Raw genomic sequence first — 25,585 nt, forward strand, 5'->3', positions numbered from 1 at the left:
AGAAAGTCATTTAGAAATGGCAATTTGTACCCACTGGCAATTTGTAACTATTATCCCACTTTTATCATACACTATACCTAATACTACAGAGTTTCTGCCCTCCTCTATTTGCCTTATTGCACATTTAATATTGCCATTTGTACTGAATTTGCCTTCATTGCACATCTAAAAATTCCACTTGTAACATACATATACTTAATACTTTTAACACTTAATACTTTAATGGTCTGCCCTCCTCTATTTGCACTTCTGGTTAGATGCTAACTGCATTCTGTTATACTGCACATCTACTGTTGTGCAGTATGTAAAGTTGAATCTAATCTAGTTTGATCAGTGGACAACTGACTTCTCCATTAGTTTGACAAGTGAACTCACCATTTCGATAATCAGGATGATCTTAGGGCCCAGAGTTTTACTGGCGGCGAATATGGCCATCAGACGAAGGCAGAAAAGTATAAAGTCAAAGCAGATGATGACTTTCCCTTCATAGAACAGGGAGGTTTGCCATCTGTAAGAGAAATATTATAAAATCAGTTCTATGAGACAATGCCTCACTATGTTAAATATGTTAACATTAGTTAGCAGTAGAGAAAAAGGAAGAGGACAGCCTCACCTTAAGACCAGGCCGATGACGAACATCAGGATGGACAGAATGTCTAGGAGGTTCCACATGTTATGAAAGTACCTCCGAACGTTAATTTGTAACCCAATGGTATCCCCGTCAAGGAGCAGCTGGAGGCAGAACCAGCGCAGGAAATGCAACACCAGACACATTAAACTAGTAATGGGTCAATGCAGTGTGTGTGTGTGTGTGTGTGTGTGTGTGTTTGTTTGTGTGTGTAAGTGAGTGTGTCTTTGCGTGTGTGTCTCTGCTCGAGACTGAGAGAGAGTGTGAGAATACACTTCATCACACTTTTGTGTAAACACTGATTTATGGCTTTAGGGCTTGACCTTTGAGTGGTGTGACCTGGTTCATAGGGATTATGGGGGTTAATATTTTATCGACCATGTCAAAGGTTAAAAGGGTTCATGTCCGGAGGTCACCAGTGTCTTTTAGGGACGGGTGGGTTTTATGAGGTTGCCCTGTTCGGTTTAAGTACTAAAAGTGTTTATGTGTATGTTTTAATAGGTGTCTAATAATTTTTTAATGTTTTTTTTCACAGGAGGGAGACAGGCCTGGGTTTCTTAGGGAAAGGTAGGGGCTGGTCAAGCTGGCCTTTTCTTGGGTAGGGAGGGGTGATGGGCACTCAGGGGGGAAGGGGTCTGTGTTTGGTCACAGCACTCAAAGGTGAAAGGTCAAGCTCTAAAGCCATAAATCAGACAATGTTTACACAAAAGTGTGATACTAACACTCTCTACTGTGTCTCTGTATGTGTTTGATGACTGGGTCCTACCTGTCTTAGCTCCTCATAGACCAATGTACCCATCCAGGCATATAGACCCCACTCCAACCAGGAAGGTGTTCGGCGGAAGTCAGTAATCAGCACCACAGAGAACAGCACCAGGAAGCCAATGTAGAGCATGGTGTTGAAATAGAACGTTACCTGTCAGTAATCAGCACCACAGAGAACAGCATCAGGAAGGTAATGTAGAGCACAGTGTTGAAACAGAACGTTACCTGTCAGTAATCAGTACCACAGAGAACAGCATCAGGAAGGTAATGTAGAGCACAGTGTTGAAATAGAACATTACCTGTCAGTAATCAGCACCACAGAGAACAGCATCAGGAAGGTAATGTAGAGCACAGTGTTGAAATAGAACATTACCTGTCAGTAATCAGCACCACAGAGAACAGCATCAGGAAGGTAATGTAGAGCACAGTGTTGAAATAGAACGTTACCTGCATGGGCGGTGCAAAGTGGCCAAACATACAGTATCTCACAAAAGTGAGTACACCCCTCACATTTTTGTAAATATTTAATTATATCTGCTCATGTGACAACACTGAAGAAATGTCACTTTGCTACAATGTAAAGTATTGAGTGTACAGCATGTATAACAGTGTTAATTTGCTGTCCCCTCAAAATAACTCAACACACAGCCATTAATGTCTAAATCGCTGGCAACAAAAGCGAGTACACCCCTAAGTGAACATGTCCTAATTGGGCCCACTGTGTCAATATTTTGTGTGGCCCCCATTATGTTCCAGCAATGCCTTAACCCTCTTGGGCATGGAGTTCACCAGAGCTTCACAGGTTCCCACTGGAGTCCTCTTCCACACCATGATGACATCACAGGGCTGGTGGATATTAGAGACCTTGTGCTCCTCCACCTTCCATTTGAGGATTCCCCACAGATGCTCAATAGGGTTATGGTCTGGAGACATGCTTGGCCAGTCCATCACCTTTACCCTCAGCTTCTTTAGCATGGCAGTGGTCATCTTGGAGGTGTGTTTGGGGTCGTTATCATGTTGGAATACTGCCCTGTGGCCCAGTCTCCGAAGGGAGGGGAACATGCTCTGCTTCAGTATGTCACAGTACATGTTGGCATTCATGGTTCCTCAATTAACTGTAGCTCCCCAGTGTGGGAGTGTGAGAGCGATGACACCAAATTGAACACACCTGCTCCTCATTCACACCTGAGACCTTGTAACACTAACGAGTCACATGACACCGGGGAGGGAAAATTGCTATTTGGCCCCAATTTGGACATTTTCAATTAGGGGTGAACTCACTTTTGTTGCCAGCGGGTTAATGGCTGTGTGTTCAGTTATTTTGAGGGAACAGCAAATTTACACTTTATACAAGCTGTACACTCACTACTTTACATTGTAGCAAAGTGTCATTTCTTCAGTGTTGTCACATGAGCAGATTTACAAAAATGTGAGGGGTGTACTCACTTTTGTGAGATACTGTAAGTAAAACATGAATATAGTATATGTACAAGTATAACTTATAGATGCAGTCTGGGGTGCTTGCAATTAACAAAATTCCTTTTAACCTGCTGATTTTGGGCTGGATGTATAATGTTATTTCAATGGGAATAATGTACCAGTAGAATCACTATCACACCTCAATCAACATTTAAAACCAGGGGTTTTGATGACATGGCACAATTAGCGATGCACACAGTTTTCAGCAAAAAAATTATGACCACCTGCCTAATATTGTGTAGGTCCCCCTTTTGCCACCAAAACAGACTGCCCTATCGAGGCATGGACCCCACTAAACCTCTGAAGTTGTGCTGCGGCATCTGGCACCAAGAAGTTAGCAGCAGATCCTTTAAGTCCAGTAAGTTGCGAGGTGGGGCCACCATAGATCGGACCCGTTTGTCCAGCACATCCCACAGATGCTTGATTGGATTGAGATCTGGGGAATTTGGAGGCCAAGTCAACACCTTCAACTCTTTGTTGTGTTCCTCAAACCATTCCTGAAACTTTTTTTGCTGTGTGGCAGGGCACATTATCCTGCTGAAAGAGCCCAATGCCATCAGGGAATACCGTTGCCATGAAAGGGTGCAGATGGTCTGCAACAATGCTTAGGTAGGTGGTACGTGTCAAAGTAACATACACATGAATGGCAGGACCCAAGGTTTCCCAGCAGAACATTGCCCAAAGCATCACACTGCCTCCGCAGGCTTTCCTCCTTCCCATAATGCATCCTGGTGCCATGTGTTCTCCAGGTAAGTGATGCACACACACCTGGCCATCCACGTGATGGCAAAGAAAACATGATTCATCAGACCAGACCACCTTCTTCCATTGCTCCGTTGTCCAGTTCTAATGCTCACATGCCCATTGTAGGCGCTTTCGGCAGTGGACAGGGGTCAGCATGGGCACCCTGACTGGTCTGCGCCTACGCAGCCCCATACACAACAAACTGTGATGCACTGTGTGTTCTGACACCTTTCTATCAGTACCAGCATTAACTTTTTCAGCAATCTGAGCTACAGTAGCTTGTCCATTGGATCGGACCACACGGGCCAGCCTTTCACACCCCAGGTGCATCAATAAGCCTTGGCCACTCATGACCCTGTCGCTGGTTCACCGCTTTTCTTTTCTTGGACCACTTTTGATATGTACTGTCCACTGCAGACCAGGAACACCCCACAAGGGCTGCAGTTTTGGAGATGCTCTGACCCAGTCGCCCAGCCATCACAATTTGGCCCTTGTCAAAGTCGCTCACATCCTTTACGCTTGCCCATATTTCCTGCTTCAAACACATTAACTTTGAGGACAGATTGTTCACGTGCTGCCTAATATATCCCACCTACTGACAGGTGCCATGCTAAAGAGATGATCAGTGTTATTCACTTCACCTGTCAGTGGTCATAATGTTATGGCTGATGGGTGTATCAGTGTTATTCACTTCACCTGTCAGTGGTCATAATGTTATGGCTGATGGGTGTATCAGTGTTATTCACTTCACCTGTCATTGGTCATAATGTTATGGCTGATGGGTGTATCAGTGTTATTCACTTCACCTGTCAGTGGTCATAATGTTATGGCTGATGGGTGTATCAGTGTTATTCACTTCACCTGTCAGTGGTCATAATGTTATGGCTGATGGGTGTATCAGTGTTATTCACTTCACCTGTCAGTGGTCATAATGTTATGGCTGATCGGTGTATCAGAGTTATTCTCTTCACCTGTCAGTGGTCATAATTTTATGGCTGATGGGTGTATCAGTGTTATTCACTTCACCTGTCAGTGGTCATAATGTTATGGCTGATCAGTGTATCAGTGTTATTCACTTCACCTGTGAGTGGTCATAATGTTATGGCTGATGGGTGTATCAGTGTTATTCACTTCACCTGTCAGTGGTCATAATGTTATGGCTGATGGGTGTATCAGTGTTATTCACTTCACCTGTCAGTGGTCAATGTTATGGCTGATGGGTGTATCAGTGTTATTCATTTCACCTGTCAGTGGTCATAATGTTATGGCTGATGGGTGTATCAGTGTTATTCACTTCACCTGTCAGTGGTCATAATGTTATGGCTGATGGGTGTATCAGTGTTATTCATTTCACCTGTCAGTGGTCATAATGTTATGGCTGATGGGTGTATCAGTGTTATTCACTTCACCTGTCAGTGGTCATAATGTTATGGCTGATGGGTGTATCAGTGTTATTCACTTCACCTGTCAGTGGTCATAATGTTATGGCTGATCAGTGTATCAGTGTTATTCACTTCACCTGTGAGTGGTCATAATTTTATGGCTGATGGGTGTATCAGTGTTATTCACTTCACCTGTCATTGGTCATAATGTTATGGCTGATCAGTGTATCAGTGTTATTCACTTCACCTGTGAGTGGTCATAATTTTATGGCTGATGGGTGTATCAGTGTTATTCACTTCACCTGTCAGTGGTCATAATGTTATGGCTGATGGGTGTATCAGTGTTATTCACTTCACCTGTCAGTGGTCATAATGTTATGGCTGATGGGTGTATCAGTGTTATTCACTTCACCTGTCAGTGGTCATAATGTTATGGCTGATCGATATATGACATATTACACAATTTTCCTTTAACAAGCAGTTACCAGAAATCACAGACTGCGTCTTTCAAGTCAGGGATTAGGTGAGCAATTGACTAATGATTTTACCTGAGGAGAGTCATAGAATCTGACCAGCTTCTTGCAACAGGAGCCACGGGAGCCACTGGAGCCACTGGAGCCACATGAGCCACATGAGCCACAGGGGCCACAGGGGCAACAGGGGCCACGGGAGCCACGGGAGCCACGGGAGCAACTGGAGCCACAGGGGCCACAGGGGCCACAGGAGCCACAGGAGCCACAGGAGCCAAAGGGGCCACAGGAGCAACACGGGCCACTGGAGCAATGGGAGTCACAGGAGCCACAGGGGCCACGGGAGCCACAGGGGCCACGGGAGCCACGGGAGTCACAGGAGCCACAGGAGCCACAGGAGCCACGGGGGCCACAGGAGCAACAGGGGCCACGGGAGCCACGGGAGCCACGGGAGCAACGGGAGCCACATGAGCCACAGGAGCCACAGGAACCACAGGAGCCACAGGAGCCACAGGAGCAACAGGGGCCAATGGAGCCACGTGAGCAACAGGAGCCACAGGAGCCACAGGCTCTATCATGGGAAGAAAGAGATGCGTATTTAAAGCCATCATAAATACTGTCAATTCAGAAATGCGGGAGAAAATGTGACTGAATGCATCGTGTGGAGAACTAGCCGCTTATAGATGGTTGGAAAATTTATTTCAAATCAGTTTCTTATTAAAGCTGTGCCCACCTACACCCCAACACAAACACACCCCTACAACCCAACACACACCCCTGCACCCCAACACACAAACACACACACACCTACACCCCAACACAAACACACCCCTACAACCCAACACACACCCCTGCACCCCAACACACAAACACACACACACCTACACCCCAACACAAACACACCCTTACAACCCAACACACACCCCTGCACCCCAACACACACACACACACACACACACACACACACACACACACCTACACCCCAACACACACACACACACACACACCTACACCCCAACACAAACACACCCCAACACAAACACACCCCTACACCCCAACACAAACACCTACACACCTACACCCCAACACAAACACACCCCAACACAAACACACCCCAACACAAACACACCCCAACACAAACACACACCTACACCCCTACACACACAAACATACACCCCTACACAAACACACACCCCTACACCCCTACACAAACACACACACCTACTCTCCTACACACACACACACACACACACCTACACCCCTACACACACACACACACACACCCCTACACACACACACACACACACCCCTACACACACACACACACACACACACACTCCTACACACACACACACACACACACACACACCTACACCCCTACACACACACACACACACACACACACCTACACCCCTACACACACACACACACACACACACCTACACCCCTACACACACACACACACACACACCTACACCCCTACACACACACACACTTACACCCCTACACACACACACACACTTACACACCTACACCCCAACACACCCCAACACAAACACACCCCTACACCCCAACACAAACACACACACCTACACCCCAACACAAACACACACCAACACAAACACACCCCTACACCCCAACACAAACACACACACCTACACACCTACACCCCAACACAAACACATCCCAACACAAACACACACCTACACCCCTACACACACACCTACACCCCTACACACACAAACACACACACCTACACCCCTACACAAACACACACCCCTACACCCCTACACAAACAAACACAAACCTACACTCCTACACACACACACACACACCTACACCCCTACACAAACACACACCCCTACACCCCTACACAAACACACACACACACACACCTACACCCCTACACACACACACACACACACACACCTACACCCCTACACACACACACTTACACACCTACACCCCAACACAAACACATCCCAACACAAACACACACCTACACCCCTACACACACACCTACACCCCTACACACACAAACACACACACCTACACCCCTACACAAACACACACCCCTACACCCCTACACAAACAAACACAAACCTACACTCCTACACACACACACACACCTACACCCCTACACAAACACACACCCCTACACCCCTACACAAACACACACACACACACACACCTACACCCCTACACACACACACACACACACACACCTACACCCCTACACACACACACTTACACACCTACACCCCAACACAAACACACCCCAACACAAACACACCCCAACACAAACACACCCCAACACAAACACACACCTACACCCCTACACACACAAACACACACACCTACACCCCTTCACAAACACACACACCTACACCCCTACACAAACACACACACCTACACCCCTACACACACACACCCCAACACACACCAAAAACACACACACACCAAAAACACACACACACCAAAAACACAAACACACCAAAAACACAAACACACCAAAAACACAAACACCAACACCCCAATACACACACAGACACACCCCAATACACACACAGACACACCCCAATACACACACAGACACACCCCAGTACACACACACCTAAACACAGACACACACTTAAACACACAGACACACACAACCCAACACACACACAGACACAGACACACCCCAATACACACACACCTAAATACAGACACACTTAAACACACAGACACACACACCTACACCCCAATGCACACCTACCCACCTCATACAGACACACACACCAAAACACACCCCCCAACACACACACACACACATACACCTACAGTGGGGCAAAAAAGTATTTAGTCAGCCACCAATTGTGCAAGTTCTCCAACTTAAAAAGCTGAGAGAGGCCTGTAATTTTCATCATAGGTACACTTCAACTATGAGAAACAAAATGAGAAAATAAAATCACATTGTAGGATTTTTTATGAATTTATAGGTAAATTCCTCTGTAAAATAAGTATTTGGTCAACTACAAACAAGCAAGATTTATGGCACTCAGAGACCTGTAACTTCTTCTTTAAGAGGCTCCTCTGTCCTCCACTCGTTACCTGTATTAATGGCACCTGTTTGAACTTATAAAAGACACCTGTCCACAACCTCAAACAGTCACACTCCAAACTCCACTATGGCCAAGACCAAAGAGCTGTCAAAGGACACCAGAAACAAAATTGTAGGCCTGCACCTGGCTGGGAAGATTGAATCTGCAATAGGTAAGCAGCTTGGTGTGAAGAAATCAACTGTGGGAGCAATTATAAGAAAATGGAAGACATACAAGACCACTGATAATCTCCCTCGATCCGGAGCTCCATGCAAGATCTCACCCCGTGGGGTCAAAATGATCATAAGAACGGTGAGCAAAAATCCCAGAACCACAACGGGGGGCCTAGTGAATGACCTGCAGAGAGCTGGGACCAAAGTAACAAAGGCTACCATCAGTAACTACGCCGCCAGGGACTCAAATCCTGCAGTGCCAGACGTGTCCCCATGCTTAAGCCAGTACATGTCCAGGCCCGTCTGAGGTTTGCTAGAGAGCATTTGGATGATCCCAGAAGAGGATTGGGAGAATGTCATATGGTCAGATGAAACCAAAATAGAACTTTTTGGTAGAAACTCAACTTGTCGTGTTTGGAGGAGAAAGAATGCGGAGTTGCATCCAAAGAACACCATACCTACTGTGAAGCATGGGGGTGGAAACATCATGCTTTGGGGCTGTTTTTCTGCAAAGGGACCAGGATGACTGATCCTTGTAAAGGAAAGAATGAATGGGGCCATGTATTGTGGGATTTTGAGTGAAAACCTCCTTCCATCAGCAAGGGCATTGAAGATGAAACGTGGCTGGGTCTTTCAGCATGACAATGATCCCAAACACACTGCCCGGGCAACGAAGGAGTGGCTTTGTAAGGAGCATTTCAAGGTCCTGGAGTGGCTGTGATGGTAATTCCTACCCCCATCCTGCTGGAGCTTCTTGTTTACCTCAACACTTCATACTTCCTTTCCCACAGCACAACAAACATTCCTTTTCTCATCTACACAGTTGCTCAGTCGTTTAATCAGTTAGAATACATTATTAAAGAAATTTCCACAACATGGCCTAGCAAGTCACCAGATCTCAACCCCATAGAAAATCTTTGGAGGGAGTTGAAAGTCTGTGTTGCCCAGCGACAGCACCCAAAACATCACTGCTCTAGAGGAGATCTGCATGGAGGAATGGGCCAAAATACCAGCAACAGTGTGTGAAAACCTTGTGAAGACTTACAGAAAACGTTTGACCTCTGTCATTGCCAACAAAGGGTATATAACAAAGTATTGAGATGAACTCTTGTTATTGACCAAATACTTATTTTCCACCATTATTTACCAACACATTCATTAAAAATCCTACAATGTGATTTTCTGGATTTTTTCTTCTCATTTTGTCTCTCATAATTGACGTGTACCAATGATGAAATTTACAGGCTTCTCTCATCTCTCTGTGGGAGATTTTGCACAATTGGTGGCTGACTCAATACTTTTTTGCCCCACTGTACACACACACAGACACACACCCCAACACACACACACCACAACACACGCTCCACACACCTATACCCCAACACACACACACACACCCCAACACACACACACACACACACCAACACCTTTTGCCCAAAAGTATGATATTGTTATTTGTTCTGATAGCCAGCATTTCAATAGCTATAATGAATACATTTGGTGAAAATGGACATCTTTGTTTTAACTTCTTGATATTTTAACACTGTCTGAGAAATTGCCTTTATTTATAATTCTGAATCTAGTGTAACAATACAGCTCCTTCAACCATTGTTTGACAGCAGCACTGAAATTAAAACAGTTATATACAAAATCCAGTTGTATTTTATCAAAGACCTTTTCAAAATCTGCTATGAATATCTGGCTAGCTGCATTAGCCTTTTCATATTGTTCTATTATTTCCAGTTATTGACATATGTTATGAAATAATTAAATACAATTGGAAATATATCATTTAAATTATAAATAAGAATGAATAAAAAACATGTAACATATCTAATGGTGTATTTCTACATTTAATGATTTATTTCACAATTTCAAATTTCACAATTGTATTTTTCGTGGTTGCAGTCATTGTGAAATCTGTCATTGTGAAGTCTTTAAATCAGTCACTTTTACCCATTACAGTTGGAAGGGCGGGCTCTAACACTGTTTTCTGTGGTTCTTAGGCATCAACGTGGCTGCATTGGGTAACTTGGTGAAAAAAAATGCTTTCCACTGCAGCTGAAATTGAAACTGCCAGATAGGCTACCGACAGATAGGCTACCGACAGATAGGCTACCGACAGATAGGCTACCGACAGATAGGCTACCGACAGATAGGCTACCGACAGATAGGCTACCGACAGATAGGCTACCGACAGATAGGCTACCGACAGATAGGCTACCGACAGATAGGCTACCGACAGATAGGCTACCGACAGATAGGCTACTGAAATGTAATCGATTATAAAATTAAATGACCTTGGACTTACGGGCTAGTGCTCCGCGATGATACGGGCTCCGCGATGATACGGGCTAGGGTTCAGCGATGATACAGGCTAGGGTTCCGCAATGATACAGGCTAGGGTTCCGCAATGATACGGGCTAGGGTTCAGCGATGATACTGGCTAGGGTTCAGCGATGATACGGGCTAGGGTTCCGCGATGATACGGGCTAGGGTTCAGCGATGATACGGGCTAGGGCTCAGCGATGATACGGGCTAGGGTTCAGCGATGATACGGGCTAGGGCTCCGCGATGATACGGGCTAGGGCTCCGCGATGATACGGGCTAGGGCTCCGCGATGATACGGGCTAGGGCTCCGCGATGATACGGGCTAGGGTTCCGCAATGATACGGGCTAGGGTTCCGCAATGATACGGGCTAGGGTTCCGCGATGATACGGGTTAGGGTTCCGGTGTTAGGGTTCTTTACCTGAAACTCAGGAAGTCAGAAAAGATGAGGGGAAAGATAAACATGCACAGCAGAACTCTCCACCGAGGATTGTCCACTGTCAAATCTCCAAACCAGACCTGGGTTAGGTATGCCTTGTGGAGACAGAAAAGAACATGACTCAGGCCAATATTGTAGACAAATCATAGACTGACTGACACGGAACAGACCATGACACAGGACAAATCATAGACTGACAGACACGGAACAGACCATGACACAGGACAAATCATAGACTGACAGACACGGAACAGACCATGACACAGGACAAATCATAGACTGACAGACACGGAACAGACCATGACACAGGACAAATCATAGACTGACAGACACGGAACAGACCATGACACAGGACAAATCATTCTACATTGTCGTGCCTAAGAACAGCTTTTAGCCAAGCTGCATGGTATAAATTCCACCACCCATGCCTGATTGCTGATCTATGAGTATACCCACTTCTCCAGACACCACCTCTGGTATATTACAGTATACAAACTTATATACACGCTTCTCCAGACAAAAAAGTTGGAAAATAAAGTTGAGTGAGGAACAGAAGGTCAATTTACAGTGGTCTCTTATTTTTAACCCTTCAGAGTATACCCACTTCTCCAGACACCACCACTGACATATTAGAATATACACAGACTTCTCCAGACACCACTAAAACTACTGATATAGTAATTAAGTCATTAAGGCCCCCTTTCCCAGGATTTGATGCACAGTTCACAGTTGTATTTTCATCCTATTGTTCCTGGTCTCTGATAATGTACATTCAAATCCATTTGGGTGAGAGCAAATCAAATCTAGTAATGTGTGAAAGCAGAGTATGATTGTAAAAAGTAGCATATATTATAAATATATATGTTGTGTATTTTTAGTTCAACATTTCACAGGGGACCATGTTGAACCTACCTGAACCCCAGACTGAGCAATGAAGTTCTTGTGATCAGCCTCCAATGCCAATCCCAGACATGTGAATTCACCCCAGAATGGAGAGACTCGAGTCAGCAGCAACTTGGCCTTTTCTTTATCAGAACTATAGCACCTACTGAACACACCTGAAAAAACACACAGGAAATACACTTCACACACAAACACAGGAAATACACGTCACACACAAACACAGGAAATACACTTCACACACAAACACAGGAAATAGACTTCACACACTAGACACATACAGAAAATACACTTTAAACACACACACACACAAACTACACACGCACAGGGTGGCAGCGTGTGTTGGATCTTTAAACTAATGGTCGCTGGTCCCCATCCAGAGCGGACAAAGCTGGAAAAGTATGTCATTCTGTCCCTGAGCAAGACAGTTAAGCCTGATGTCTCCCGGGTTGTTGCTGTTAGTTTTTCCCAATTGAATAAAATTGGGAAAAACCCCTGCTACTCTCAGTCAGCAGGGGTTTGTCCATCACCATGCGTGTTGCTGTCAGTCAGCAGGGGGTTGTCCATCACCATGCGTGTTGCTGTCAGTCAGCAGGGGGTTGTCCATCACCATGCGTGTTGCTGTCAGTCAGCAGGGGGTTGTCCATCACCATGCGTGTTGCTGTCAGTCAGCAGGGGGTTGTCCATCACCATGCGTGTTGCTGTCAGTCAGCAGGGGGTTGTCCATCACCATGCGTGTTGCTGTCAGTCAGCAGGGGGTTGTCCATCACCATGCGTGTTGCTGTCAGTCAGCAGGGGGTTGTCCATCACCATGCGTGTTGCTGTCAGTCAGCAGGGGGTTGTCCATCACCATGCGTGTTGCTGTCAGTCAGCAGGGGGTTGTCCATCACCATGCGTGTTGCTGTCAGTCAGCAGGGGGTTGTCCATCACCATGCGTGTTGCTGTCAGTCAGCAGGGGGTTGTCCATCACCATGCGTGTTGCTGTCAGTCAGCAGGGGGTTGTCCATCACCATGCGTGTTGCTGTCAGTCAGCAGGGGGTTGTCCATCACCATGCGTGTTGCTGTCAGTCAGCAGGGGGTTGTCCATCACCATGCGTGTTGCTGTCAGTCAGCAGGGGGTTGTCCATCACCATGCGTGTTGCTGTCAGTCAGCAGGGGGTTGTCCATCACCATGCGTGCTACTGTCAGTCAGCAGGGGGTTGTCCATCACCATGTGTGCTACTGTCAGTCAGCAGGGGGTTGTCCATCACCATGCGTGCTACTGTCAGTCAGCAGGGGGTTGTCCATCACCATGCGTGCTACTGTCAGTCAGCAGGGGGTAGTCCATCACCATGTCACACTTGGCCCTTTCAACACAGCAGTCCATCTGGTGGTCTTTGGTGCAGTGTACAGTTGTGCTCAAAAGTCTGCATACCCTTAATTCCTAAGTGTGTATTGGCCCTTTAGCATCAATGACAGCGTGCAGTCTTTTGTAATAGCTGTCTATGAGGCCCTGAATTCTTGCAGGCAGTATAGCTGCCCATTCGTCTTAGCACAATGCCTCCAGGTCATGCAACGTCTTTGGTCGTCTTGCTTGAACCGGATGTTTGAGATCTCCCCAGAGTGATGATATTAGGTTCAGTAGACTGATGGCCATTCCAGAACATTCACCGTTTTCTGCTGTAACCACTGAAGGGTCAATTTGCCCTTGTGCTTAGGGTCATTGTCGTGCTGGAAAGTCCAAGAGTGTCCCATGCGCAGCTTTGGTGCAGAAGAATGCAAACTGTCTGCCATTATTTTCTTTTAACATGCTGCATTCATCTTGCCATCAATTTTCACAAGATTCCCATCAGAAAGCCACCACCATAATTCACAGTGGGGATGGTATTCTGTTCACTATAGGCCTTGTTCACCTCTCTCCAAACATAATGCTTATGGTGGTGACCATAAAGCTCTATTTTGGTCTTGAGCAGCCTGTATTTCTCCTGAAGTTACCTGTGGGTTTTACTTTGTATCCTGAACAATTCTTCTGGCAGTTTTGGCTGAAATCTTTCTTGGTCTACTCAAGAGATCCCTGAATGTTCCACTTCTTAATAAGTGATTGAACAGTACTGACTGGCATTTGCAAGGCTTTGGATATCTTATTATATCCTTTTATATCTCCATCTTTATAAAGTTCCATTTCCTTGTTAGGCAGGTCTTTTGACAGTCCTTTTCTGCTCCCCATGGCTCAGTATATAACCTGCTCAGTGCAACCACGAGAGTTAAAAAAAACTCATTGACTATTTATACACAGACTAATTACAATTTAAAAGCCACAGGTGTGGGAAATTCACCTTTAATTACCATTTTCACCTGTGTGTGTTACCTTGTGTGTCTGTAACAAGGCCAAACATTCAAGGGTATGTAAACTTTTGATCAGGGCCATTTGGGTGATTTCTGTTATCATTATGATTTAAAAAGGAGCCAAAAAACTGTGATAATAAATGGCTTCATATGTTTACTATACTTAAATAAAAGAATTTTTTTTGCATGATCAGTAATAGTTTCAAAATCGATGCAAATATATTAACATTTTTGCCAGGGTATGCAATCTTATGAGCACAACTGTATTTTCCTACCGAAACACAACACAGGGCCCTGGGCTCACCAACGACCCCCAGATCCAAATGAATTTCCTTCCACCATATTCGCCCTTCCTCAATCCAACTGAGGATGTTTTCTCAGCTTGGTGATGGAAGATGTTTGAACCTCATCAGCTAGTGAGTCTTCTGCAGGCAATGGAGAAGGTCTGTGATGATATCACTGCAGAGACATGCCAAGAATGGATCCAGGTAACGGAGGAGGTCTGTGATGATATCACTGCAGAGACATGCCAAGAATGGATCCAGGTAATGGAGGAGGTCTGTGATGATATCACTGCAGAGACATGCCAAGGATGAATCCAGGTAATGGAGGAGGTCTGTGATGATATCACTGCAGAGACATGCCAAGAATGGATCCAGGTAATGGAGGAGGTCTGTGGTGATATCACTGCAGAGACATGCCAAGGATGAATCCAGGTAATGGAGGAGGTCTGTGATGATATCACTGCAGAGACATGCCAAGAATGGATCCAGGTAATGGAGGAGGTCTGTGATGATATCACTGCAGAGACATGCCAAGAATGGATCCAGGTAACGGAGGAGGTCTGTGGTGATATCCCTGCAGACACATGCCAAGAATGGATCCAGGTAATGGCAAAACCCACACACACACACGCACACGCACACTAACTGAACACAAACTCGTCTAAGCCTAAGCAAATAAATCTCCGTTAAGATCACCTCTTTTGTAAGAACTTTGCAAACATGGAGGCAGTGAGAGGAAGAGAGAGACAGGAGCAGTAGGAAGAAGATGAGGACAAGAACAAAAAGGGGACATGGCAATAGACAAGGCAAGGCAAGGCAATTTTATTTATATAGCACATTTCATACACAATGGTCATTCAAAGTGCTTTACATAAATATCCATTTGAAATAAGAAAGAATAAAAACCATTAAGAATATAAAATCAAATACAGAACAGTGAAGAAATAAGAAAAATTAAAACCGTTAAGAATATAAAGTCAAATACAGTTTAGAATAAAAAATATAATAAAATAAAGGACAGTGAAAACAGTCGGACGGACAGTGGCACAGTGCTCATTCATTAAATGCAAAGTAAAATAGATGTGTTTTGAGTCTGGATTTGAATGTGACTACTGTAGGAGCACATCTGATCTCTTCTGGAAGCTGGTTCCAGCTGCGACTGGCATAATAGCTAAAAGCAGACTCTCCTTGCTTAGAGTGAACCCTTGGTATTTCTAGCTGATGTGATCCTAATGATCTGAGTGTTCGTTTGGGTTTATATTCATTGAGCATATCTGCAATGTATTGAGGTCCTAGGCCTTTGAACGATTTATATACCAGTAGTAATACTTTAAAATCGATCCTATATGTAACTGGCAGCCAGTGTAAAGACCTGAGGACTGGTGTGATATGATCATATTTTCTGGTTCTGCTGAGAATCCTGGCCGTGGCGTTCTGTACGAGCTGCAACTGTCTTATGGTCTTTTTGGGAAGGCCTGTGAGGAGTCCATTACAATAATCCACCCTGCTGGTGATGAAAGCATGCACTAGTTTTTCTAAGTCTTGACCAGAAACAAAGCATCTAATTCTAGCAATATTTTTCAGATGATAGTATGCTGATTTAGTTATTGCTTTGACATGACTACTGAAGTTAAGGTCTGACTCTAGAGACACACCGAGATTCCTGACTTGATTTTTAGTTGTTTGACCTTTAGAGTGAAGGTACGCGTTCACCTTGAGAACTTCATCTTTATTTCCAAACGCAATAACTTCAGTTTTATCTTTGTTCAACTGAAGAAAGTTTTGGCACATCCAACTATTTATTTCATCAATGCATTGGAGCAGGGAGTCAATTGGGCTGTAATCGTTTGGCGATAGGGCTAAGTAGATCTGTGTGTCATCTGCATAGCTGTGATAAGAGATTTGGTTCTTTCTCATTATTTGACAAGGACATATTTCCGACGACATTAGGGCCACTTTGGTGAACCATGTCATAAATCACAACCTAACGATGAGGGAGGCAGAGAGACCAGCCCAACCTGATTCTCTACACAGTAGCATCCATAATACGGACATTTAGACAGGAGAACAGGTAGGTCCTCAACTTTCTACACTAGACTGTATCTATGTTATTGTTGCACATCATTCTGCATCACAGTTCAATACAATGTTGTCCTACAGTATTTGGTCTATGCTGCTAAGTGAAGAAAGAAATAGGTATAGTGCTGTGACGTACTGTGAGGAGAACAGGTCTGTGAGAGCCGGAATTCTTACTGGTTGGTAGGAGATCAAATACTTATGTCATGCAATAAAATGCTAGTAAATTATTTAAAAATCATACAATCTGATTATCTGGATTTTTGTTTTAGATTCTGTCTCTCACAGTTGAAGTGTACCTATGATACAATTACAGATCTCTACATGCTTTGTAAGTAGGAAAACCTGCAATATCGGTAGTGTATCAAATACTTGTTCTACCCACTGTATCTGAGGGAATGGTATTTTGCAGCCAAAGGTAACAGAATGAAACTGTGTCAGATATACATTGAGGGCAAGATACTTTTTTTGAAGTATTGTATTATCGATAATGTAGATGTCATTGTTCAACATATTCTTCTGGATCACACTATACAGGGAGATGTATGAGGCAAAGGAAAATTAGCATAGAGGGAAGTAGATATTTATTAAACTATGAAGTATAAACTTTCCAAAAAAATAATAAACATGCGTATGAAACAATTAAACAAAATAAAATTGTAAAAAAGTAGAACAGAGTAGAAACTATGAAAAAGACTAAAAATCTATGGATGAAAAAAATAAAAACAACAGGAATACAAAATATAGCACACACTATAGAGAAGTAGTTCAAAAAACAGACATGGAATAGTTTAAGGAGTGAATTGGAGTAGAGAAGTCAGTGCAAAAGCTAAGAAAGGGCTAAATAAATAAACAGGGCATCTGCAGAGTAAGTAATTAAGCAAAAGTAAGATGTTGGAAAACAAACAATATAAAAAGACAATATAAAACTAGAGCAGTACATTTCCTGAAGAAAATGTGATGTGCTTGCTAGCTGTTTAAAAAAGTATAAATGGTTCACAATAGTGTTTACATATTGAAAGGTTTGGAGTCTATATTTTGTAAGGTTCAAGAGATACTGTTGGTCAGGGTAATTTGCATAAATTAGCATACATGAGTTACATTTGTTACCAATGACAGGTCTCATGTCTGTAGCTCAAATAGTTCAAAATATATATATACAGCCTAATAGTTAATTAACACTAATTACGCTAACTAGCATATGTAAAAAGAATAAACGTTTAATCATATGAACTGGGGAAAGCCTAAATGTGTGAATTAAAGTTGGTTTCGAGTCTGTAGCTCGAACGGTTCAAAATATACAGCACACTAGTTAATTACTGCTAATTATGCTAATAAGCATACATAAAAATCGCTAAACCATTCATAATTGGAATTAGGGATAGCTAAACCGGTTAAATAAAGTTGGTTTCCTGTCTGTAGCTCAAACGGTTTCAAACATTCATCCTAATAGTTAGTTATCACTAATTAGCATACGTAAAATCGATAACCGTTTCATAATTTGCAGTGGGGTTAGCTAACGGGTGAAACAAAGTTGGTTTTGTGTCTGTGGCAGGAACGGTTCAAAAGATAGAGCCTAATAGCTAATTAACGCTAGTGGTCATTAGAGTTAGCATAAAGGGCTAATTTGTGAAATCATAGTTCATAGTTTTGACACAGCAACTAGTTGTCAGCCTTGTTCCGAAGTATGGCCTAGAGTCCATACAGGCGAGTAAATCCGATGCACAGCTCGTGTGGAAAATGGAAAGAATTCTGTCATCTGCAGTTTAGCCGTCTTTAGAGATATCAACAAACAAATGCACATGCCCACCCTAATTACATGCACATGCTGTGTACATGGACTGCATTCCAGTACACAGTTCCAACATCATTGTCAAGTTTGCAGACAACACCACAGTGGTAGGCCTAATCAGTGACAATGACGAGTCAGCCTAGAGGGAGGAGGTCAAGTGCCTGGCCCTCATTGCAAAGAAAACCAAGGAGATCATTTTGGATTACAGGAAGTCTAAAGGCTGCAGCCACACCCCAGTCTTCATTGATGGTACTGAGGTGGAGCGTGTCCAGCTTCAAATTCCTGGGTATCCACATCTCCAAGGACCTCTCCTGGACCCTCACCACCTCAGCCCTGGTCAAAAAGGCACAGTTGTGCCTGTACTTTTTCAGGTGGCTGAAGAAGTACTCTAAGATCCTTGTGAACCTTTACCGGTGCACAATCGAGAGCATTCTGACAAACTGCACCACAGTGTGTTTTGGCAGCTGTTCCATAGCAGACCAGAAGGCCCTGCTATGGTTGATGAAAACCGCGCAGCACATCACTGGTGCCCAGCTTCCTGCCATCGTAGACCTCCAGTGCAAGCGGTGTCTGCGCCAGCGCGGGATCACCAGCGACCCTTCACACCCAGGCCACCAACTGTTTGCCCTCCTACCATCAGCCAGGTGGTACAAGTCGCTTCATTCCCGCACCAGCAGGCTCAGGAACAGTTTCTTTCCATCTACCGTAACCCTGCTGAACTCTGTGACCCAGAGAACTCTGTGTACTCTGTTACCCATTACTTACCATACCCCCCCTTGTCTCTCAGGTACTTTGCTCTACTCCCTTGTACTACTCTGACACTGCCTTGCAAAGCCTGATAATGGAAGTTTTTCAGTTGTTACAAGTACTTGTCTACCTCAGGAACCTCACTGCTGTTATTGCTGCATTTCAGCTGCACGTACACTTTGTACATTAAATTTGCCTCTTTGCACATTCAGAACTGCCATTGTGCTTGCATTTTTACAGTTTTTACACATGCATGTCTACTTCGGGGAGGCATTGCTGCAATCTCCACATCCTGGCTGCACATGCCACCTTACCACATCACTCCTTCAATTGCCTCGGTTGCACATCTAGAAAGTCATTTAGAAATGGCCATTTGTACCCACACAACTATTATCCCACTTGTAACATACAGTATACCTAATACTTGTAAACTTTCTTTTTTGTTCACCATGAGAAATGAGGCACTGTAGGTCAAACAGGGTGGAAATGGCATCATTTTGAAATTAGCAGATTGAATCGTGCACTGTAGCACCCCTGGTGGGGGAATCAGGGCGGGGGAATCAGGACGGGGGAATGTATGGTTGCTACATGGGGACTATAACTATATAGTTTATAGCATTTTTACCATGGACTGAGTTATTTAGAATTTTAGGCACCAAGAAAAATAAATATCATTAAAGGGGACGGGGTCCTCCCATATGGCAAGGCCACCGGTTATCATCTGGAAAGGTCAGACATGCTCAGACTTTATATGGATTCTTTATACAGGTTTTTTCCTGCATAGAGGAATTTTTGGCGCCAAAATGATAAGAATTGACAAGAAAATAGCATTTCATTTCTGAATATGTTTAATAGCAATTTATTGAACAACTGTTGAACAGGCAGAACTTAAAAGGCAAAAAAAGGCTAATGAGATCCTCTAACCAACGCTATTTTGGTTATTTCGTTTATTTAATCCCGTTAATACTTTCCTTTTAAAAACATGCTACCGCGTGTGTAGTCACATGACTCCACCCCAACTTGACGGAGAACTCAAACACTGAGTCCAATGAGCAAAAACACAGGGCCCGTCGTTTGAACACATTTTGGCGTCAGTAAAAACACAAAATGAAGTCAAATGTAAACACTGAAAAACAGTTTCAGCGACCAAAGTTAATACCACCAATCTGTTTCCACACTTGGAGCACAACCACGTTACCGAATATGAACAGTGCATGGCTCAAAACAAAGAGACTGCCAAGTTCCCAGTGAGAGATAATTAAATTTATTTTTCATGCTCTAATCATGACACAATGTATGATAGTACTAACAATCTCTGTACGAAGGACACCAGGTAGGAAATGTGATGCCCCATTACTGATGGGTCCCAAACACCCTGTCCATACCACCTGCTAGGAACTGTGTATGTGACTGTATAACCCTTTAGTGTCCATCTGTTGATTGTCCTGACATTGTGACTCCCCAGGAGTTGGGAAGGTTACCCATGTGAGGGAGGACAGCTTGCCCCTTGTGTGAAGCCTAGGTAGTAATAGAACAAAGGGAATGTGTTCTGTGGAATTAGGACAGCAACTTACCACACCCCTTTTTCCTCTGATAAATACAGACTGTTCATGTATTGAGTTAGAGACTCCTCTGACGATTATGTTTGTAACCGTTTGACGCGTCTCTTATTTGCAAATAATTAATAAAACGGTTAAATTGTGCAAAGAGAATTACGTCTCTGTATTTCCTCATTAAAGAGTGTAGATCGATGGAATTGCCATCAGTCATAGGTTGGAATACACCATACAAGGTTATTTTGTAGGATAAACTATTTCTTACAAGAGTCTGTGTAATGGTTGGCTATGAACACTGACCACCTCCTGTGTAAGTCAAGGTAAAATGTTCATTTAATCATGATTTTGATTTTAGGTCATATCGTCCAGTCCTATAGACTACCATGGCCTTGTCAGATTATTTTATTTAGTTAATAAAAAGAGGAGGGTGAAATGCTCTGAAGCAGGATGTGACATCTGCAACTGACTGCCTCTCTGAAATCCAGGTATAGAGGCTTGCACTGGAGCCAATGTAGTGGGTGACTAAGAAAGTGCTGTTAGCTATACATTCTATTTTCCCCCCATGAATTGACACTTTTAATGGATACTGTATACCCTAGTGAGTAATACTTGAAAGCCATGTTCCACATCACAATGTCAAGTTTGTTTGTTATAAGGCAATTTGCATAGGTCAAATTCAGGTGTCAAGTCTTGCACTGAAACAAATCGAGTGGGTGGCTAAGAAAGAGCTGCTGGTGTAATGCACATGGAGATAAACAGCATAGAAGTTGGTCAATAGGATAAGCACACGAAAACAGTCCGGCAGTTGACATTCGTGTCTGTATGTATGGTCATACAGACTTCTAACTCAACAGTAACTCTAAGGCCATAGACAAAAACACTGGCAATGGAAAATGCAGTAGTAGGATACTGCAAGTATGTTAAAAAAATTAAAAATTCACTAAGTGTGTGGGTTTGTGTGGCAAAGAGATACAGACAGCATAGAAGTTGGTTACTTCATTGTATCACAACCTTCTATTGTCTAATGGACTTACATTAACCACCTTTTTACTGAAGTAATTGTTCCACCATCTTGTAATTTATCTGTTGTTCCTCACAACCTCAGAGAGGCACATATGAGACAGTTGTACAACAACATTCAGGTCAATCAGACTACCAGTTGATTTTAAGGACATTTTTAGTGGTCATTAGAGATAGCATGAAGGGCAAAACTTTGTGGAGTCATAGTTAAGTCATCTTTCAAAATAGCCCTGAGTTTCTTTATCAGCCCTGTTCAGAAGTATGGCCCAGGGTCTAGAAATTTACTGGCGAGTAAATCCGATTTACGATTCAGGAGAAGCTGGGTTTTAAAAGCGTTTATTAGCATTAGCTTGTGTTGAAAATTGTCAGAATTCTATCGGCTGCCATTTCGCCGTCCATTGAGATATCAACAAACAAATGCAGATGGTGTGAGATGGTGGTGTCAGAAGGTACAATGAATATGAAGTGTATGCATTATTGTTCCATAAAGCAATGCAGATATGAATATTTTGCATACATATATTGTACAGTAATCAGTCATTTTATCCGCCATCTTACGAGATCTCTTAATCCCGAAATCAATTAAGGGAGGCATGTATGAGATTCCTGTATGCCAAAAGGCAGGTCAATCCAACTTACTTGGTAAAAATGTAAAAATTTAGCAGGTTTTGGCAAATTTTCTACCTACAGATAAATCCAAGATGGGGGATTTCATGGGTTTTTGAGGCTTTTTTGTTCTTGATGAAAAATTAGGCATGTACACAAAGATGCAAAAATATAGGTCAAACGGGTTGGAAATGCCATCATTCTGAAATTAGCAAACTGAATTGTGGACTGTAGCGCCCCTGGTGGAGGAATCTGGGCGGATGTCGGTGTGGTAGGTACTCATGGTCTATATTTTCAGTTTGTAAAGTTACAGCATTTTCTATTAGGGATTTTGAGAGTTATTCAGCAGTTTCAAGGAAAAATAAATAAACAATACTAACGATTACAATAGGGTTTCTCCTGCCGGAGGACCCCAAATTAGTAGGATACCCCTCTGTAGTGTTGTTGTATGGTAACTTACAGATGGCAAGATTCTCGTAGTCATTAGCCAGTTGTTTAATGTCCTCCACCTCTGACTCTTCTTTGGTCTTGTCCTCAGCCAGCTTCTTCAGGATCCAACTGGCCCACAGAGCAGTATAGATACTGTCTGTGCCCTGCAATCAACACACACATATGCTAATACAACAAATACACACACAAAAGACAAATAATGAAAAAACCCTAACACAAAAGGTTTTCCTGTCCGTTTATTCCATTGCTGTTTCCAGGAGAGTGCTGATTGTTGACTTTTCAATAACATCACGAAAGTTGACAAGTTTTTCCAGTCAGTCAGACATTCAGTGAGTCAGTTAGTCTGTCAGTCTGTCTCCGTCAATTAGTCAGTCTGTCAACGAGTCAGCCAGCCATTTATCCAGCCAATAAGTCCGTTGTCCAGGCAGTCAGCCAGTCTGTTTTTCAGCCAGTCAGTCGATCAGTCAGTTCAGTCATTCATTTATTTAGCCAGCCAGTCAGTTATCCAGCGAGCGTCGTAGACTCCTATCTTAATAGTTCCCTTAACGCATGTACATTTAGATTGAGTGGATACTTTTAATTTTTTTAACTAGTTAAAATAACCACACTGTTTAGTAATAAGGTCATTCTACTCAATGAATTCATTATCGACAAAGGTCAGAGCTGCAAAAAAGCCTATACAAATAAACATAAAAAGCTATCCTTCTTTTGAAAGTGGGTGACCAGGAGAAATGAGACAGGCATGGAAAAGAGACACATTCCACAAAATGATCAGATGTATAACAGTATAAGTGGCTGAGTGTCTTCCTCTGTCACTTCCTCAAAAAACATTTTGGAACAACGGTCTTTGTTTTGGCAACAGTCTTAGTCGCAGGTGACAACACTGCCACTACAAGCTGCTGCTTGAGGAAATGTAGGCGCCCAAATACTATACCATAACTATATAGTTGTCTGCATAAGGTTCTGCCTACCGTTTTCCAGGCGATCTCAGCAAGCTCCTTCTCGTTCTTCAGGATAGCCAAAAGGAAGATGTTTCTGTTTAGGTCATCCTTGTATTGGTTTGACAGCTACAGGGAAGATTAGTAGGTCAGAGTTCAGATAACAAAACAGACAGGTAGGACAGCTAACAGGGTAGATTGGTAGGTCAGACTTCTGATAACAGAACAAAAGTCAGCTAACCGGAACGATCCCATTACTCTGAGGTTTGGTGAGGCTACCAAATGGACACATTCTGTTTTATCAGGTAGATGACGAAACATGAAATAATGAAACTGTCTCATCTGATAATTGTATCTTTGTGAACCTCTGCAATATAAACGTTGATAGATTAATGAAGGGAGAGCCAGGCAGTTTCCTGTCCATAAAATCCATTAGGTCATTAACAACTTTGATGACTGCCACTACAGGCACGGACATTTCTGTTTTGATGAGCGTAAAAGCTTTCATTTAGCAAGACCTCAAAATTGCTTGTTGACATTGAAGGTGGTGGGTAACTATCAAGGGTGTAGGAGTGACTCTGATATTGGGGGGGGCACATTTGACTACAGTGTGAATGTTAATATATTCACACTGAATGTTGTTATATATATATTCACCAAAATGTCTATTTAATATATTAGTTCTACATGTTTTTCCACTTCTAGAATCCACTTTAAATATAGACATGCTCTGGTTAAAAAAGGCATTGAATTTGACCAGTGCGACCGACAGTTTCGCTCAGAGGGAATCTGGTTGAAAATACTGGGGATGATAATTGTTTCAACAACAATGGCTTGCAATACTCATTATGTCTGGATGAGTGTTGCAAGTAGATAGTTACCCCAAATAATGTCGTCTTTCTGAACCGAGGCCTTGCGGGTGTTGAAAGGACTCAAGCATTCAGTATGAAAATTCCAGTTTGACTTTAAGAAAGTAGTGATTTCTGAACATGCAATAGTCCTAACCAGCACTGGTAAATTATACTGTCATTTCAGGTAGATGATAATGTAACCAGAGTGCACCTTGTTAAATAAATAATACTACAATGATGTTGGTAACATCTCAGTCAGGCATGGTAGTCCAGCTTTAAGATTTCCAATCTGCTCCTATAGACCACCTTCAATTAATACTTCTCACTATCTTACCTGTTGGTTTGAGGCCTCTCTCTCTCCCATGCTCTGGCTACCTTTCTGACCAGTGTTTTTGGTATGACAGCCTCCCTTCTGCATAAAGTAAACACATACAGTACAATCCTAAATTCAGCTGCTGTCCTTTTATCAGAGATCCTATTCAATGACTGATTTACATGATTACTGATCAACAGTCGGTCTTGGCGTGGCACTTATCAATGATTTACCT

General features: G+C 43.2%; 1 protein-coding gene across 2 annotated transcripts in view; it reads right to left on the minus strand.

Moving 5' to 3' along the window:
- The window catches only part of trpm2 (transient receptor potential cation channel, subfamily M, member 2), a 53,140-nt gene that overhangs the window by 25,033 nt on the left and 2,522 nt on the right, over positions 1 to 25,585 (minus strand). For both annotated transcript variants that reach the window (XM_034288612.1, XM_034288613.1), the window contains exons 4-12: positions 25,372 to 25,449; positions 24,220 to 24,315; positions 23,259 to 23,391; positions 12,405 to 12,550; positions 11,475 to 11,587; positions 5,547 to 6,039; positions 1,395 to 1,544; positions 614 to 732; positions 376 to 508 (exon numbers count right to left, since the gene is read on the minus strand). In XM_034288612.1, the coding sequence (XP_034144503.1) occupies positions 376 to 508; positions 614 to 732; positions 1,395 to 1,544; positions 5,547 to 6,039; positions 11,475 to 11,587; positions 12,405 to 12,550; positions 23,259 to 23,391; positions 24,220 to 24,315; positions 25,372 to 25,449 (1,461 nt within the window). The remainder of the gene's footprint in view (positions 1 to 375; positions 509 to 613; positions 733 to 1,394; positions 1,545 to 5,546; positions 6,040 to 11,474; positions 11,588 to 12,404; positions 12,551 to 23,258; positions 23,392 to 24,219; positions 24,316 to 25,371; positions 25,450 to 25,585) is intronic.

This window comes from Esox lucius, chromosome 20 (assembly GCF_011004845.1).
Source record: "Esox lucius isolate fEsoLuc1 chromosome 20, fEsoLuc1.pri, whole genome shotgun sequence".
In the NCBI taxonomy this organism is placed as follows: Eukaryota; Metazoa; Chordata; class Actinopteri; order Esociformes; family Esocidae; genus Esox; species Esox lucius.